Here is a 14,830-nt window from a genome sequence, read left to right on the forward strand (position 1 = left end):
GGTCAGCAAACGCTGCCGACCAAGTTCAGCAGCATCACTCCTGACCTAAGAGAGGGCACTGAGGGTCATCAGTAGGCCCTAGAAACAGGGCAGGTCAGCCACGGTGGTTAATACTCACTTTCAGCCATCACACAGGCCTGAGATCAAACCCTTGCATTTTTCCTCATCCGTAAAAACAGGGAAAAGAATACCATCTACTCTGTAGGATTGTGGTGATGGTTAAATGAAATATCCTCTGTAAAAGGCTTAGCATAGTGCCCGGCACACCAAAAGTGCTCAACCAATCCTGGTTGTTACGGCACAAATGTGAGCTTGTCCACTCCTACACCTACACCCCATGTCAAAGCACCCTGAGGCTTTTTACATCTGTGGGTCCGACTTTCCAGTTTTCTTTCACATTCCAGAGCCACGTGTGCGGTGCAATAAACTTGTGTGTTTTGAACTGAAATACTGCGCAAAAGCCGCTTGATGATGGGGAGGTGGGGTCACCCCGACCCTACACTGTCCAAGGAGCACAGTGTACACCACAGCCCTACCACGCCCCCCTCAGTGGGCTCGTCACCAAGCAACTAGACTGGGGCCGAGGGACCAACAGAGGGAACACAGGAAGGAAGTGTCCACAGGATCAACATAGACCTAAATGTTAGCACCGTATGAAACCCATACCATTCTGAACTCTCAACCAGGTAACTTATTGGCTGCCCACCCCCCCTATTTAAAAATAGTCAAGATTCTCCCAGCGCCGTTCTCAAGAGAGACCCAGACACACAGGGACACATTCACACACGAGGACATGAGGGGGACGTGAAAGTGGGTCATGCAGGGGTCAGAGGAAAGGTGGTGGTGGACTCCAGCTAGGGGAACGCTCAGACAGAGCAGGGGGAAGTGGGATTTGCTCTCTGCCTGTCCATGGAGGTCAGATGCGGGACAGGGAACAGACCACCAGGAGCGGCAGGAACATGCACTGCAGGCTCCCCAGTCCTTCCCGCTCTGTCCCCCACCGCCTCAGCTGGGGAAGGGGCGGAGCTCTGCTGCCCCCCAGCTTTCTGACGGGCAGCAAGGGGAACACAGGAGCGATATGGACTCTGGGCCTGCGTGAAGCCTCCACCCTGCCGGCCCCCGCACCCACCCTTCACTCTTGATGCCCGGGAGCTGCTTCTTCAGGGCTTCTTTGTCCTCTGCGGTGAGGAGGCTGAAGCCCTTGAGCTGGCTCGCGCTGTATTCGGGCCGGAAGCCCAGCTCCTCCCTCTTCTGAACAAAGCAGTTCGGGTGGTACCAGCGGTCGATCATGCCTAGCTGGGGCTTCTCGGGGTCCAGCATCTTCTTGGACAGGCGCACCTGGCCCTGTAGGAGAATCCACATGTGTTACCGAAGACAGACAAGGAAGGATGGTCAAACATCGGGGGGCCAGGGGTGACCAGGTCCACACCGAAGGCAATGGGAGGGGTGCTGGGAGGTTATGGCTCTTTTATGCCACCAAGGATTGTGTTACCCTCAAGCCTCAGCACCCCATTTAAGAAGGGGTTAAGTCCAACCAGCTACCCACCTACCTAGCTGCCTGTGCAAGTGAGGAAGTAACAGCATTACCCTGAGGATGTTCTGCTGACCTGGTGCAGACCTAAGAGCAACGCCTGGGTTGCAGTATTGCAGGCTCAGAAGGAGCCAGTGCAGGCCCCAATTCCAGCAGGGACTTTCTGCAATCCCCTCACCCAGACTCTTCAGTCTCTTTACATATATGAAGACCCCCTAAAATGCAGTAATAAACTATCTATAAGCTAGAATCTAGTCCTGCCATCCTCCCCAGGTTTACAGTTCCCAGGCCTGACATTCCGAGTGAGTTTCACGCCTGTGAGCCCAGACCGGAAACCTCGGAACAAGGAGCACTGACACTACTCCACTTAAGGCCGAGCAACACTCAGCAGCACGCAGCCTCGGGCATTCCCTTTGGAACCTTAACTTTTGCCTCAAATTCTCGTGGTTGAAGGTAGCTGGAAAAGATCTAGCAATTTCATGTTTTTCCTTTCTAAACACCCACTGACTCACCTCAATTTCCTGTATAATACCAAGGAGGTAGAAACCTTTAATCGATGCCTTGAATTAATCAACCAGCATGTTTACCTAAGATCAGAGCATCTTGGGTAATGAGGCTAAAGGGCACAGGCCGACCCCTCCACCTGTGTCCCTGCTACTCAGATAGCCGTCATTCTGCCAGACCAGCTGTCATTCTTCAGGGATCAGAGTTGGTAGGGAAGGGTGGTTAATGAAGTTCCTGATTAAGGGGAAGAAACCTGGAGGCTCATACCAGGGAACAAACACACTCCTTAAACTTAATCCTACCATAAAACACAGCTTTCCCCCAGCCACTGCAGAGTCCAGGAGAGAGCCCTTGTGTAAATGTTTTTCAAACTCTCCCAGGTCTCCTAAAAGCAGGTGCAGCGACGTACATGGACTGGACCATGAATAATCAGGGCCAGACCTGCCTGGAAAAAAAGTCACTGTCATCTCCTGTCTCTACTAAGATCTTCACTTTATTTTTTAACCACTAGTGTTGAGCCAGCACCTAAAGCCCCTATTTTGTCTTTTCTTTTGATATATCCAATGACATCCAACACAAGAAATCCAGAAAGTCAGACAGGTGAAGTCCAAAGCTCTCACCTTTTCGATCTTCTCCATGCAGCCCTTGCACGTGCTTCTGTTGGACTTGGCGTACTCTGCCGCAAAGTCGCCCAGTGTCTTCTCCGTCTTGCTGCCAACTCCACCTTGGCCTTTGCCTGAAGCATGAAACACAGCCACGCTCATTTCAGCAGCCTCCGCGCAGCTCCAAGGAGCCCCCCTCCTCCTCCTCTACCTCTTGGGATTCCTCTACCAGGACACCTTGTGTTCTGGGTGACCACAGCTGGTCCAGCTCATCTATACTTGTTTCTAACCATTGTGGTTGGTTAACAGAGCTTCTTTTCTGGCAATAAAATAAAAAAATTTCTCAGACAGCCTCCTGGAAACAGCACAATGTTAGCTGGCGGTGGTCTCACTGTCCCCCTCGCTCCATTTCCTCTGTAGCCCCCTTCTTCACTTTGGAAAGAACTTAAGTGCTTACTATGAAAACCTTGTACCATACTAAATTCCAACACTGCCTTCTAATTTCCATTACACTTTCATTTATCAAAGTTGAGTGTTGAGTTAAAGGGACTATCTTGATATAGGAGCAGATAAAAGTATATGTAAGAATTAAATATGTGGAGCTACAAGGATATATTGTACAACACGGGGAATATAACCAATATTTTATAAATATAAATGTAATATATTACACGAGTCACTCTATTGTACACCTGTAATTTATATACTATTGTACAACTATACTTCAATAAAAAAAACAAAAACAAGAGAGCTGACAAACAACAACAAAAAAACAAAAAACCCTCCATAATCAAGAGAAAAAAAAAATTAAATATGTGGTAAGGTGGCATTCCTAATTAGTGGGGAAAGATTGAATCATTCAATAAAGAATCTTGGGGAAAAATGGCCAACCATTTGGGACAAAAACTAGATTCTTTTCTTATATAAAAATAAACTGCAAGACTGAATGTTTCTCTCCTAAGATCAGGAATAAAGCAAGGCTGTCTTCTCTTACCACAGACAACACTGTACTGGAGGCTCTAGTATGTGCAGTAGGCAAGAAAAAGAAACAAAACGCGTAAGTGTAGAAAAGAACAAGTAAAGCCATCTCTATTTGTAGATGACATGATTGTAACTGGGATTAGTCTTAAGAATCTACAAAAAAGCTACTAGCACTATTAAGTGAATTTAGCAAATTTGCAGAGCACAAGGTCAATATAAAACATTTCTATATATTAGCAATAAACATACTGGAAAAAGAAATTAAAGCACACTACTATTTAAACAGCATTAAAATACACAGAACACTTAGAGATAAATTTAATAAGACAATAAGACGTACAAGATCTCTCTCTACACTGAATCTACAAGATTTTGCTGAAATTAAAGAAGAACTGAGTATCATGTTTATGGACCGAAAGACTCAATTTACTAAGATGTCAATAATCCCCAATTTGATCTACAGATTTGATGCAATGCCAATCAAAATCCTAGCAAGCTTTTCTGAGGGAGAAATTGACAAGTTTACCACAAAATTTGTAAGGCGATGACAAAGGACCTAGAAAGGTCAAAATACTATTGAAAAAAAACAAATTTAGAGGAATCACACTATAAGACTTCATGACTTACTCTAAGGTTACAATCATTAAGACAGTGGAGTAGTATAAATCAATGGAACCAAATAGAGACCAGATACAGACCTATCATCAACTGATTTTGATAAGGAAGCCAAAGTCTTTTCCACAAATGGTGCTGGAACAAAATAATAGCCACGTGGGAAAAAAAACAAAAAACGTGTGCCTCACACCTAACACAAAAGTTAATTTAAGATAAATAAAATTAAATAATTTAAGATAAGCTAAAACTACAAAACTCCCAGAAGTTCTGGAGTATATCCTTCAATGACCTTAAAGAGTAGGCAAAGATTTCTTAGGAGACAGAAAGTACTACCCAAAAAAGGAGAAAAAAAACCACAAAAAAACAACAAATTGGACTTCATCAAAATGAAAAACTATTGCTCTTCAGAAAATGTCAGTAGGGCTTCCCTGGTGGTGCAGTGGTTAAGAATCCACCTGCCAATGCAGGGGACACGGGTTCGAGCCCTGGTCTGCGAAGATCCCACATGCCGCGGAGCAACAAAGCCCATGCTCCACAACTACTGAGCCTGAGCTCTAGAGCCCGAGAGCCTCAACTACTGAGCCCGCAAGCCACAACTACTGAAGCCCGCACACCTAGAGCCCCTGCTCCGCAACAAGAGAAGCCACTGCAATGAGAAGCCTGCGCACCGCAATGAAGAGTAGCCCCCGCTGGCCGCAACTAGAGAAAGCCCGCGCGCAGCAACAAAGACCCAATGCAGCCAAAAATAAATAAATTTTTTAAAAAAGTCAGTAAATAAATGAAAAGACAAACCTCTGACTGGGAGAAGGTATTTGCATTATTTATATCTAATACAGGACACGCACCTAGAATATTCTAAGAACTCTTACAACTCAATAATAAAGACATGCAAATTAAAACCATGATATCACTACACACTTATTGGAATGGCTAATATCAAGAAGAGTGACCATACCAAGTGCTGATGAGGATGTGGAGGAACTCTCAAACAGTGCTGGTGGCAATGTAAAATGGTACAACCGCTTTGGAAAACCGTTTGGCACTTTCTTTAAAAAGCTCAACGTACATCTAATGTATGATCTACCACTCCATTCCTAGGTATATACCCAAGAGAAATGAGAGCACATGTACGTACAGAGCTTGTACACAAGTGTTCGTAGCAGCTGTATTTGTAATGGCCCTAATCTGTCAACAACTTAAAAGTTACCAACAGGAGAATGGATAAACCAAGTGTGATATACTAAAAGACTACTCCTCAGTAATAAAAAAAGAACTGATGACACATGAAACAACCTGGATAAGTCTCACAGACGTTATGCTGAGCGAAAGCAGCTTACGAGAGAAAAAGATACTATTCCTTTTTCCCTGAAACTCTAAATCACACAAAATTAATCCAAAGGGATAGAAATCAGAACAGTGGTTACCTTGTTGAGGGGGAGGATGACTCGGAAGGGCATAAGGGACCTTCCTGGGGGTGGCGGGTACAGAAATTTGATGGGGTGAATATTAGATGTGTGTATGCATTTGTCAAAACTCACTGAACTGTACACGTAAAGTTTGTGCATATAATTGTATGTACATTATTTTTAAAATTCCGGATGAAAGATTTCAAAATACCAAAAACAGATACTTTATTCAAAATACCAAAAACAGATACTTTAAGTGAGAAAACAGATATGACAACAAGAACATTTAGTCAAAGATGACGCTTCAATACGATGAAACAGAAAATAAACCTATCTAAAAGAAAAATGTCAAACCAGGAAAAATATCTGCAAAACATGAGACCAAGAATTAGTATCTTTTGTACTTCACTAAGGAAAAGAAAAATACTCTAAGAGAAAAATGAGGAAAAGACACACACAACTATTAAAGTAACACAAATGACTGATCAACACATGACAAAATGTTCCATGTCACTAGGAGCAAAATGAAAACGAATGAAAATACTTAGGGATGGTGTGGAAGTGGAGAAATGGCTACATCTCATATTGTTGGTACAAGTGGAACTGATACAACCTTTCTGAAAGGCAAGTTGGCACACACACAGAAGGCCTTCAAATACTTCACCTCTTTCCGCAGTATTTCCCCCTCTTGGAATTAAAGAAAAAACTGGACAGGTGCCCAGGATATACCAGAAATCTGCGGCAGCTCTATGTGTAATAGAGCCAAATGGTTTAAAGTCTAGTTTCAAAAGCAAGAGAGTCTGGACTTGAATCTCAGCTCGAGTATTTACCACCAGCGTAACCTTGGGCCACTTACCTAACCTCTAGGTGTCTCAGCTCCTCAACTGGAAAAACTGGTAAAGGGCTGGGGCAAGGATTCAATGAAATTAATATATGTCAAATACTTGAATGATGCACAAAATTTAGCAAGACCTCAAGAAATGAATACTACGTACCTTTAACAATAATGATGGAAATCTATAACTTTTAACACGAAGAGTAAATATTAAGTTGTAAAATGCAATAGGTAGGTACAGGGAAATACAAATCAAGATCACAATGAAATACCACTTCAAATCATTAGGAAGAGTATTACTAAAAAAAAAAAATCCTGAAAAACCAACCCCCCGCCCCCACCCGCCAAAATCCAGGAAACAAAAGTGTTGATACGGATGTGGAGAAATCAGAACCCCATGTATTACTGGTGGGGATGTATAATCCCGCAGCTGCTGTGGCAATAGTACTGCAGTTTACACAAAAAATTGAATATAGAATAACCATACGATCCAGCAATTCCACTTCTGGGTATATACACAGGAGGACAGAAGACAGGGTCTGGAACAGATATTTGTATACCAATGTTCACCTACCACCAAAAGGTAGAAACAACACACGTGTCCATCAACGAATGAATGGATAAACAAAATCTGGTATGGCCATGTAACAGAATATTATTCAGCCTTAAAAAGGAAGGAAATTCTGACACACGCCACATGAATGAACCCTGAAGACATTATGCGGAGTGAAATAAGTCAGACACAAATGGACAAATATAGTATAAGCCCAACACTGTATGATTCCACCCATATGAGGTACTTAGTAATTAGAAGTAGTCAAATTCACAGAGACAGAAATAAGAGTGGTTGTCAGAGACTGGGCGGAGGTAAATGAGGAATTACTGTTTAATGGGTATGGAGTATTAGTTTGGGAAGATGGCAAAGTTTTGGAGATGAATGGTGGTGATGACTGCATAACAATGTCAATGCACTTAATACCACTGAAACGTACACTTAAAAATGGTTAAGATGGTAAATATTGTGTTATGTATACTTTATCACAAGAAAAGGTGACTGAACATTAAAAAAAAGTTAATACTTAAGGTAGAATCCCACTTCTGCAGGAATGAAAACACACAAACACACACGCATCAATATTTGAATAGAAAATAATTTTCTTATAAGACACCCGCAACATTAATGATAGTTCTCTCTGAATTACAGGATCTAGGACGATTTAACTTTTTGTTCTCATCAACAGCCTGGAGTCACAACAACAGGTTAAACTGGGTCAGTTCACAGCAAGGCAGAGAAATGAGAATGCAGTCTCAGGAGATCTCCTTCAAAAGGGGACAAAAAAAAAACTGTTTAAAATTTAAAGGCATCTCAGCAAGTTTGCGGATGCTGACAAACTGACCAAGGCTTATATGGAGAGGCAGAGGACCCAGAATAGCCAATACAATATTGAAGAGGAACAAAGTCATGGGACTGACACTGCCTGACTGCAAGACTTGCTATAAAGCTATATAATCAAGACAGTGTGGTAGTGGTGAAATACACAAATTGATAAATATGCCAGAATACAGCCCAGGAGTACACCCACACAGATACAATCAACTGATGTTTGAGGAGCAAAGGCAACACAGTGGAGAACAGCCTTTTCAACAAGTGGTGCGGGGACAACTGGGCATCCGCATGCAAAAAAAAGAAATTTAATCTAGAAAACAGATTAAACCTGTCGCAAATATAAACTCAAAATGGATCACAGACTTAAATGTATTGATAAAACACAAAACTATAAAACTCCTAGAAGATAACACAGGAGAAAATCTAGATTACCTTGGGTATGGTGATGACTTTTTAGATACAATACCAGACCTAGTACATGAAAGAAATAGTTGAGAAGCTAGACTTTATTAAAATCAAAAATGTCAAAAAAAAAAAAAAAAATCAAAAATGTCTACTCTGTGAAAGACAGTGCCAAGAGAATAAAAAAGACAAGCCACAGACCGGGAGAAAATACTTGCAAAAGACACATCTGATCAAGGACTGTTGTCCAAACTATATGAGGAACTCGGTAAAACGAACCTGACTAAAATTGGGGAAATATCTGAACAGACCCTTTACCAAAGAACATATACAGATGGCAAACAGACATGTGAAAAGATGCTCAGCATCATATGGTACTAAGGAACTGCACATTAAAATGAGATACCGCTACAAACATTTTAGATTGCCAAAATCCAAAACACTGGTAAAAAATGCTGGTAAGAACGTGGAGTAACAGGAACTCTCATCCATTGCTGGTGGTAATGTAAACGGTTTGGCCACTTTAGAAGACAGCTCGCAGTCTAAACACACTCTTACCATACAATCCAGCGATTGTGTGCCTTGGTATTTACCCAAATGAGTTGAACACTCAGGTCTACCCAAAACCCTGCACATGGATGTTTATAGCAGTTTTATTCATAATTGCCAAAACTTGGAAGCACCCATGGTGTCCTTAAATAGGTGAATGGATAAACTGTGGTACCTCCAGACAATGGAATATTATTCAGTGCCCGAAAGAAGTAAGTTATTGAGCTGTGAAAAGATATGCAGGAACCTTAAATGCATTATTACTAAATGAAATAAGCCAATTTGAAAAGGTTGCATACTGTTTGATTCTAACTATGTGACATTCTAGAAAAGATGAAACTATGCAGATAGGAAAAATGTCAGTGGTTGGGAGAGGGAAGGATTAACAGGTGGAACACAGAAGAATTTTATAAGGGAGTGGAAATACTCTGTACGACGTTATAATGATATATGTCATTATACATTTGCCCAAACCCACATAAGACGTACAACACCACGAGTGATGACTAATATAAACTATGGACTTTGGGTGATGATGTATCAGTACAGGTTCAGTGACTGTAACAAATGGACCATCTGCTGGGGGATGTTGATGGTGGCGGAGGTCATGCCTCTGTGGGTACATGGGAACTCTCCGTACTTTCTGCTTAATTTTGCTGTGAACCTAAAACTACTCTAAAAACAAGGTCTATTAAAGACAACAACCGCAACAAATTTAAAGGCTACATTTCAAGCATCTGGAGAAATAATATCCTGCACCAAACAGAACACTGGGTCACTGAGGCGCTGCTGAAATAACAGAGGGGTAAGCTGAAGGACCTTTCCTTTGCTCCCACAGAAAAGCTCCCCCTCCCCCCGACAACCCAGGAAGCTTCCGGGGTTGGGGCGACCCCCGCACCTCCCCGGTGTGCACGCACCCGTCACTCCTCCAGCCTCGGCCGTCTTCTTGACCTTCTGCTGGTCGTCCCAGCGGAGCTCGGAGAACCCATCCACCTCGACGTCAGGGTGCCGTATGGAGTGGCCGACCTTCCAGAAGCAGGAGAAGTGGTACCAGTGCGGGACCTTCCCGTCGAACATGGGCGACTAGAGGGGCGGAACCAGAGGAGGAAAAGAGCAGTGAGCCTCAGGCCCGGCCCTCAGCACCTGGCATCCTAGCCCCTGCTTGCTTACCTGTAAACCAAGGGCAGCCTCCTCTCCACTCCCCGACATCGCAGGGGAAAAGCTGCAAACGGATGGGCAATCAGCACCCACCCCTCAGCTATGAAAGCTGCCGCGCCTGCTGCCGAGCCCGCCCTGGGGACAGGGACCAGGACGACCCTCGGGACTGACCAGCGTTTCGGCTAAGAGTTCAGCGTACTGTTACCAAAGTCGCGGCCATGCTTCAGTCACAGGCTCAGCCCAGAGCTCGGTGAGGGCACAGGAGACGCAAGTCCTGCGTCCTGCACGCCCACACGCGGACAGGCCCCACCTCCAGGCCCGGCCGCCAGGCCCAAAGGGCTCTGTGCACTTAGAACAATGCGGAACAAGTCCCAGCTCAGGTGCCAGGCCGAGCAAATGTGTCAGAGAAGTGTCACGCCGGCAGCGAGCCACGCAGATGTGCGTGTGATGGAGAACTTCTACGAGGGAGAGTGAGAGGGACGGGGGGGGGGGGTCACCTCACCCCCAGCAGCTGGGAGGTCCCTCCTGTCCCTCACCAGCCACCAGGGGACACCCTGCAGTTGCCTCTGGGGAGCCAGCGCCCTTATTTCACAGTTGCATGGGGGTGGGGGTCAGACAGGCAGCAAGTGACTCAGCCTCAACTTGAAACAGTGACCACGGTTGGTTCTTTCCACTACACTGTTCGGCAGGAAGAGGTACTTAAAAATATACAAACGGTCTGACCGGAGCAAGAGAGGCCCCAAACATCTGCTTTGATAGAACATAAATCTAAATGTCAAGCAGATGGCATAAAACAGCATTAAAAATAAATACCATGCAGAACTTCCAGGATGGAGTCGTGCGGACAGGGGAAGTACTCTGAAAAAGCAGTGACAACATCTCCCAACTGGCCCTCTCCTACTAGGTGAGCGGCCTCTCTCTGGATTTAATATACGGTATTAAATAAAGTGTAGGGTTAATAAGGCTGGGGCACAAGGACTCTTCAGCATCAAGCAGCTTGGGTTTACAGCAGCATCGGCTGTTCCCTGGGCCCAGAATGTGCCCCAGCCCTACCTGCGGCGAACGGCACTTCCTCAGGTCCCATAACACCCCTTCCCATGGCCCCCCAGAGTCAAGATCCGTTTGGGTTATTATTTGATCAATGTCTGTGTCCTGCGTCGGGTTAGAAGCTCCCAGAGAGGCACGATGCCTGTCTTGCTAGCAACCGGCAACGCCCGCTCACGGCAGGCACTCAAACAGTGTCTGTGGAGTGCCCCAAGTCTGGAGGGAAGAGGGAAGAAAGGTGGGATGGAGGAACTCCTGCCGTGGAAAAGACGCTCCCTCCAAACCTAAGACAGCCCTCCCCACCCCCAACCAGACGACAAACGGCATTTCAGAGAGTAGACTTGTGCCCTGGCTCTCAAACTTTCACCAAGGCAGCCGACACATCGTTAAGCGTCTGGACGTCTTGCTACAACATCTGTGTTGGCCTCGACCTGGGTCTTCCTGCCCTGGGACCCCTGTCTAAGCCTGCTCTAAGAGCAAAGGGGGGCATGTGGCTCAGTGGCTTTGCCCCCCACTGGAACTCATGGCCGTGACACTTCTTCCTGGCTCTGCTGGGGCCCGACACTTGCCCCGTAAACTTCGGTCTGAGTGCCATGCCCCCAACCACTGGCGCACTGCCAGGCACCAGAGAGGAGGCCTGCACAGGGTGTACTCACAGCACAGGTGTGGGGACTGTTAGGGCTCCCGTCCTCCCCCAAAAGAGGAAAGACCCCTTAACCAAGGCAAGGCTTTACTTTAGAACTCAGGACTGAGAATGATACAGCCGGAAGGGAACTGGACCAAGGGCACAAGACCACTGGCTCCACTCGGCAGCTACCAGGCTCGAGCAAGCAGCAGAATCCTTGGCTGTACACTCAGCAAACATGAGCGCCTACCACACACCGGGGTCCTCACCCAGCCACTCTCAGTCTGTTTCCAGAGAAACGGGCCATAAAAGGAGGGAATGACCACTACCACGAAGAAAGTCACCATGCAGTCTGCTGCAGGCCCTCCCAAGAACACCAACAAGTCAAAACACTGGAAGGCCCAGTTCATCCCCTCGAGGCTGCCCCAGGGCATGCCAGCTAAAGTATCAGGTATTTGATACTCAGAGAACAATCCTCCCATACAAAATGTAAAAGAAGGTATTTAAATCCAAGGGAAGTGGGGCGGGGCGGGCAGGGAAGAATGGCTTCTTTCTTCCTGGCCTTCACCAGCTCAGCCTACAAGACCAATGTTACATTCTGAGTTAAAACTCCACCCCCAATGACAGTTAGAGAAAACCACACTTAATTTTAATCATAATTTCCTTCACTATCGCAGAAGGAGGATCCAGAATGTTAGACTTTCTCGCCGCCTGGACTCCGATAGAGAGAGCCAACCCACCTCTTCATTCCTCACCAGTGTCCTCGTCTCCACACACTGGCTGGACTGAGGTTTTCTGTCTGTCTTTCACAATAGAACAGGGTCATCTTGGCTGTCCAGTGAAGGCTATGCATGTCTCTTTCTCAGACTAACATTTTAAAATGCATGATAAAATACATAGGCTCACAAAGGAAATCAACTATATTGAAATAATTATCAAAACATTTAAAACATTTACTGGGATACAGTCATCTACAAGCTTTAAAGCATTAAATAACGAGACACAGTACCCACTTTAGTAACTACTGTGATCTTGTAGCGATGTGTGTAAATGGGTTATTTTAAGAAATCCCCAACAACTGTAAAGTGATGTGAAAATAACAGTAACTACTACTGATGACAAAAATCACAGGTACTGCTAATGCGCCTTTGCTTTGCAGGTTACATTCATAATTGTAGGAAGTAATGAATTGTAACTTAAGTCTAGTGAAGATAGGGATGCATATTTTTTCTCACTGAAACTCATGGACCTCTTGAGTTCTATCTGCCATCCCACAGACTCCAGGTTAAGAGCCCCGGCAATAATGGCAACTTCATACGATCGGTGGCCCAAACATTAGGGTGAAAAGATGCTCTGCGGGAGATATAGCGCCTCAAATGGTAGGCCTTGCCCACTTCTCCATCCTCAACTTCCTGCCACTTCTGTGGTGAGCTCCCATCTTGGGCACATCATGCCTAGGGCACAGCTCCATCAGGTGGCACCCACCCCTGTACAGCAATGTTTACCAGTCATCACCCCTTTAACCAAACTGGAAGCTCCCAGGGGTGGAGTCTCTCCTTGTGCCCCTAGTACCTAACACAGTGCCCAGAACCTAGCAGCTGCTCAGCGAGTGTTTACTGAACGAATAAGTATTGTGTGCCAGGTACTGAGCTAGGTGGCCCTGAGGATGATTCCAAGATGACAACCTCAGTCCTTGCCATAGTATGAAATGAAACAGCCTGAGTACACTATGGTACCCACTCCCCTCCACCGAGTAACTGCTGCAAATCCAGCAGTACCATCCGGTCATTCATAAAACACATACTGCCTCACCGCCCGGAAAGAAAAGGAAAATCAAGTTACCTTGACCATGAGCACTAAGCTTGGATAAAAGCTTTCTATTGGGGGTGGGGAAGACAGGGCAGGTGGGAACCCTGATTAGGCAGGCAGACAGGAGGCAGGAACCTCCAGACACACTACCTCACTCCAACACCCCTCCCGCCATCTGGCAAGCCTCAGGGACCACCGGAGGGAAATCCCGAATCTGTCAAGAAGCCCAGTTGAGGAACCCCAGGAGCCACTCTTACTCAAACCAGATAGCTGCAAAGGCATCAGGAGGACGTGTCTGTGAACTTGGAAAGTTTGAGGAAAATGTTAAAACATAAATTAAGCCAAAAGTGAATGCACTGTACTGAAATGACACCAACTTGCATAGTTTTGCATAATTTAAAAAAAAATGAGTGAGCGGGTGTTGAAATGATAGCCAAAAATAGATTAAAAAAAAAACCCTCACTTGCCAGTCGCCACCATCAATGTAGGACAAAAATCTTCCAGAATAAGGTAGGTCAAAACCAGACTAGCTTCAAAAGACCACGCGTACGTTTTCTTCCCAAGGCGAATGGCAATAAAACAAACCCAGAAATAAGGACAGAAGCGGCTGCTTATTTTTACAAAGTAAAAGGCATCACCAGCTCCTGACCGTATTTCCCGGGCTTTTGCTGCAAGATCAGCAAAACCTTCCAGAAAGGTCCACCCGGCGGGCCATACACGGGACGAGAGGAAGCAGCTGCGCCCGCAGGCCCCGCGCGGGCTCGGAGGGGCCGGCCCGGCCTGCAGCTCCCGACCAGCCCTCCCCCCACCCTCCCCGGACGCGCGGAAGCCCCAGCCTCGCACAAAGCGGCCTCTCCGCCCGCACCTGCACCATGATGGCCATCCGGAGCGAGTCCTTGGGGATGCTCTCGCTGCATTTCTTGCAAGAGGCGCGCCCGCTCTTGGCGTACTCGACCCGGTAGAGCTTGTCCGATGACTCCGCCATCCTCCTCCTCGAGCTGCTGCAGCTCCGGGAGCCCGACGCCGCTACCTGGAGACCCGCTGCTGCTATCGCCGCCTCGCCCGCCGGTCCGCTCCCCGCTGGCGCCCGAGCGTCTAGAGACGCAGCCGCCGCCGCCTCCGAGCACGCAGCGTAGGCCACCCGTCGCTCCGGATAGATTGCTGATGCCTGGCGGCGGGCACGCCCCGGCGCCCGCGCTCACGAGGCGGGGCCGCCGGCGCGCGCGCCCCCTGCCGGCAGTGGGGCGGCGTTTCCCCGGCGCCTGAGGCTGCGGGAGCTGAGCCCTGGCTGCTGCGAACCGAAGCCGGGCTTAATCCAGCGCCTGTAGCTCTTTGAAGGACGAAGCGCCACCCCTTTAACCATTTGTCCCCAGGAGGGCTTA

At 46.5% G+C, this 14,830-nt stretch overlaps 1 protein-coding gene across 1 annotated transcript in view; it reads right to left on the reverse strand.

The window, feature by feature from the left end:
• PARP1 (poly(ADP-ribose) polymerase 1) overlaps positions 1-14,606 on the reverse strand; it is a 41,505-nt gene extending 26,899 nt beyond the window's left edge. Inside the window, exons 1-4 of the mRNA XM_061187355.1 lie at positions 14,314-14,606; positions 9,730-9,895; positions 2,656-2,771; positions 1,130-1,344 (exon numbers count right to left, since the gene is read on the reverse strand). Coding sequence (XP_061043338.1) covers positions 1,130-1,344; positions 2,656-2,771; positions 9,730-9,895; positions 14,314-14,433 — 617 coding nt within the window. The 5' untranslated portion in view covers positions 14,434-14,606. The remainder of the gene's footprint in view (positions 1-1,129; positions 1,345-2,655; positions 2,772-9,729; positions 9,896-14,313) is intronic.
• Positions 14,607-14,830: the final 224 nt, after the last annotated feature.

The sequence above is a fragment of the Eubalaena glacialis genome, chromosome 3 (assembly GCF_028564815.1).
Source record: "Eubalaena glacialis isolate mEubGla1 chromosome 3, mEubGla1.1.hap2.+ XY, whole genome shotgun sequence".
Lineage (NCBI taxonomy): Eukaryota > Metazoa > Chordata > Mammalia > Artiodactyla > Balaenidae > Eubalaena > Eubalaena glacialis.